Raw genomic sequence first — 2,982 nt, forward strand, 5'->3', positions numbered from 1 at the left:
CATCGTCCAGTCCTCCTGCTACCCTCTCGCCGCCTACCTCTCCCTCCGCCACAACCGCGCCCACGTCATCGCCATCGGCGCTTTCCTCTGGGCCGCCGCCACCTTCCTCGTGGGCTTCTCCTCCACCTTCTTCCAGGTACTCCCCATCTCTCTTTCCAAGGCGCGTGCTTCGTTTTGTCGCATTTAGATATTGAATTAATAATCAATAATAGGTGGCTGTGTCACGAGGGCTTAATGGGATTGGCCTTGCACTCGTTACCCCTGCAATTCAGTCTCTTGTTGCTGACTCCACTCATGACACCAATCGTGGCATGGCTTTTGGATGGCTTCAACTCACCGGCAACATTGGTGCCATTCTTGGTGGCCTCTTCTCCATGTTGATTGCTCCCTTAACCATCATGGGCATCCCTGGTTGGAGAATTTCCTTCCATCTAGTTGGATTCATTAGTGTTCTAGTTGGTGTGCTAGTTTTCCTTTTCGCCAAGGATCCACACTTCTCGGATAATGGTAGCCGTGAACTTGAACTTGAAGTTTCTGCGAAAATGCGCCGGAAAGACGCTGCCGGTAGAACATTCTGGTCGGAAGTGAAAAATTTATTTCAGGAAGCCAAGTCGGTTTCCAAGATTTTGTCTTTTCAGATCATTGTTGCGCAGGGTGTCACCGGTTCATTTCCCTGGTCAGCTTTGTCATTTTCACCAATGTGGCTTGAGCTTAGTGGATTTTCCCACCAGAAAACTGCATCTCTCATAGGTTTGTTTGTGGTTTCTTCATCCATTGGGGGTTTGTTTGGAGGCAAGATGGGGGACATCCTTTCGAAACGGCTTCCAAACTCTGGAAGGATAATTCTGGCACAAATAAGCTCTGCATCCGCAATCCCCCTTGCAGCAATACTCTTGCTGGGGTTGCCACAAAATCCATCTACTATTATACCTCATGGTTTGGTTCTGGTCATTGTGGGGTTCTGCATATCTTGGAATGCTCCAGCTGCAAACAAGTAATTTTCCCACTTATTAGGAACTATTGTTTGTGATAATCTTCTGCATAAATTTTGAACTTAGACTCTTAGACAACTTGTTAGGCTTATTGCTTATCCATAGGTCTGATTTATCACAAACTGGATGGACATCAGTCCAATTTTTGCAGAGATAGTTCCGGAGAGATCTCGAACTAGTGTATATGCGTTGGATCGATCTTTTGAGTCTATACTATCATCCTTTGCTCCTCCTGCGGTGGGGATTTTGGCTCAACATGTTTATGGGTATAAGCCTATTCCTAAAGGTGCTACGGTATCTCAAGAAATTTTAACAGATAGAGAGAATGCTGCATCACTGGCAAAGGCTTTATATACAGCAATTGGAATTCCAATGGCGGTATGCTGTTTCATATACTCGTTTCTCTATCATGCTTACCCAAGAGACAGGGAACGTGCTAGGATGGAGGCTCTAATAGAATCGGAGTTGCAGGAAATTGAATCACCTAGTTTGCCCTTGGATAGAGAGTTTGAGAAAGAAGGGTTGAATGGTGATTTTGATCATGATGGTGAAGATAACACATTGCTCCAACGGAGGTTGACATTCGCCGATTGGACAAATAGTTTTCGCAACTCTGCAGCCAGCTGAGGTTGCTAGGTTCAAGAGAGATTGTATATCAGGTCTTTTGGGTGGCATAGAATTTCCAAAAAAGAGATTGTATATTTTAGTATAGGCCTTCCATAGTTTTCTCTTCCCTTTTAGGGAAGGAAATTCCCTTATACACGATTTGTTCAAAGTATAGATACTTGTAACATCCATTGAATAGCAAAATATATTCTCGTCCTTCCACTTAACTTTTTTGACAAAACTATGATGACTGTGACATATAAATCAAATGCAAAATGAAAGTTAATTATGATGGGTAATCATATTTACATCTATAGTTCACCATGACTTGTTTATGCGGTGGTGCATTCACTCATGACATCTATGGCACATAAGTATGTGATATATATTAATTTTGCTAAATGGAGCAAATATTATCATGATCTGCTACTTATTTATCAAATGAACTGTGTAAATCCTTCAGTAAGATGTGTATAAGGTAGCACAGGAATCAGCACCAGAAAACTCAAACCTTAACTTGGTTTGGTAGCAGAAATCATCACAAAGAATCCATTTCTGATGCATTTAAATCCAACCAGCCCGCAGGCACTGCAGAGTTCTTCAAGTTCACGTTCAGAGAGAAATAAGTTACTTCCGGATACTTGCTTAAAACTCTACAATGAAAAACGAATTGATCCATTATTTAAACTTGCCAGAAACATTTTCTTATGTCCTACGGAAAAATATGAGAAATTTCCTATGTATCATCAGAGGGATTAATCATGAATGAATGAAATAAAGCGCACAAGATTAATGCAATTGAGAATATAACAGTGAGTCTGGTTAGTGGTTACTATCACCGAGGTTACCAATAAATGCAGATACGAGTGTCCCAAGCCAAAAAGATTCTAATTCTATACCTGACTGAAAGTACTTCTAAATGGGACAACAATGAAAGGCCCATCAATTATTATGGTGGTTGCAACAAAGACACCTCCAGGTCGTAAAACACGACTTATTTCAGCTACCTGCATAAAATGAATCATGGAAATTATAGGAAACAATGCAAATAAAGTTAAGGTAACACTCCATAGTTTAAATGATTTGCTCCAAGAAATTGTAGATATTCTAACCAAATTAACACTTCTTTAAAATCCAAATATTAATGAATAACCATTTGCCTACAGCTGCTAAAGGTCTAGGCCAACAGTGGAGAGCTGCGCCCGCATGCACTGCATCAACAGAACTTGAAACAAAAGGGAGTCTTGATATGTCTGCTCTAACCAAGGTGATGTTCCTAACAACAAATGCACTACTGAGTTTGTCACATAATCCAAAATTTATAATAAGTATAACTTTGAACTCAAAAGTTGAATAAAAGAAATATAAAATGTATACTCTTTTG

The 2,982-nt window shown here is 40.5% G+C and overlaps 2 protein-coding genes across 2 annotated transcripts in view; one reads left to right on the top strand and one right to left on the bottom strand.

Annotated features, from left to right (window-relative positions):
* LOC107460807 (uncharacterized) overlaps positions 1–1,825 on the top strand; it is a gene marked incomplete in the record, with an annotated part of 2,149 nt that extends 324 nt beyond the window's left edge. Inside the window, 3 exon segments of the mRNA XM_016079211.3 lie at positions 1–136; positions 213–994; positions 1,130–1,825. Of these exon segments, the coding sequence (XP_015934697.1) occupies positions 1–136; positions 213–994; positions 1,130–1,619 (1,408 nt within the window).
* A 40-nt stretch (positions 1,826–1,865) lies between these two features.
* LOC107460808 (uncharacterized methyltransferase At1g78140, chloroplastic) overlaps positions 1,866–2,982 on the bottom strand; it is a gene marked incomplete in the record, with an annotated part of 3,034 nt that continues 1,917 nt past the window's right edge. Inside the window, 4 exon segments of the mRNA XM_052252732.1 lie at positions 1,866–2,251; positions 2,498–2,605; positions 2,763–2,874; positions 2,941–2,982. The exon segment at positions 2,941–2,982 is cut by the window's right edge and continues 170 nt beyond it. Of these exon segments, the coding sequence (XP_052108692.1) occupies positions 2,111–2,251; positions 2,498–2,605; positions 2,763–2,874; positions 2,941–2,982 (403 nt within the window).

Source organism: Arachis duranensis, chromosome 8 (genome assembly GCF_000817695.3).
Source record: "Arachis duranensis cultivar V14167 chromosome 8, aradu.V14167.gnm2.J7QH, whole genome shotgun sequence".
In the NCBI taxonomy this organism is placed as follows: domain Eukaryota; kingdom Viridiplantae; phylum Streptophyta; class Magnoliopsida; order Fabales; family Fabaceae; genus Arachis; species Arachis duranensis.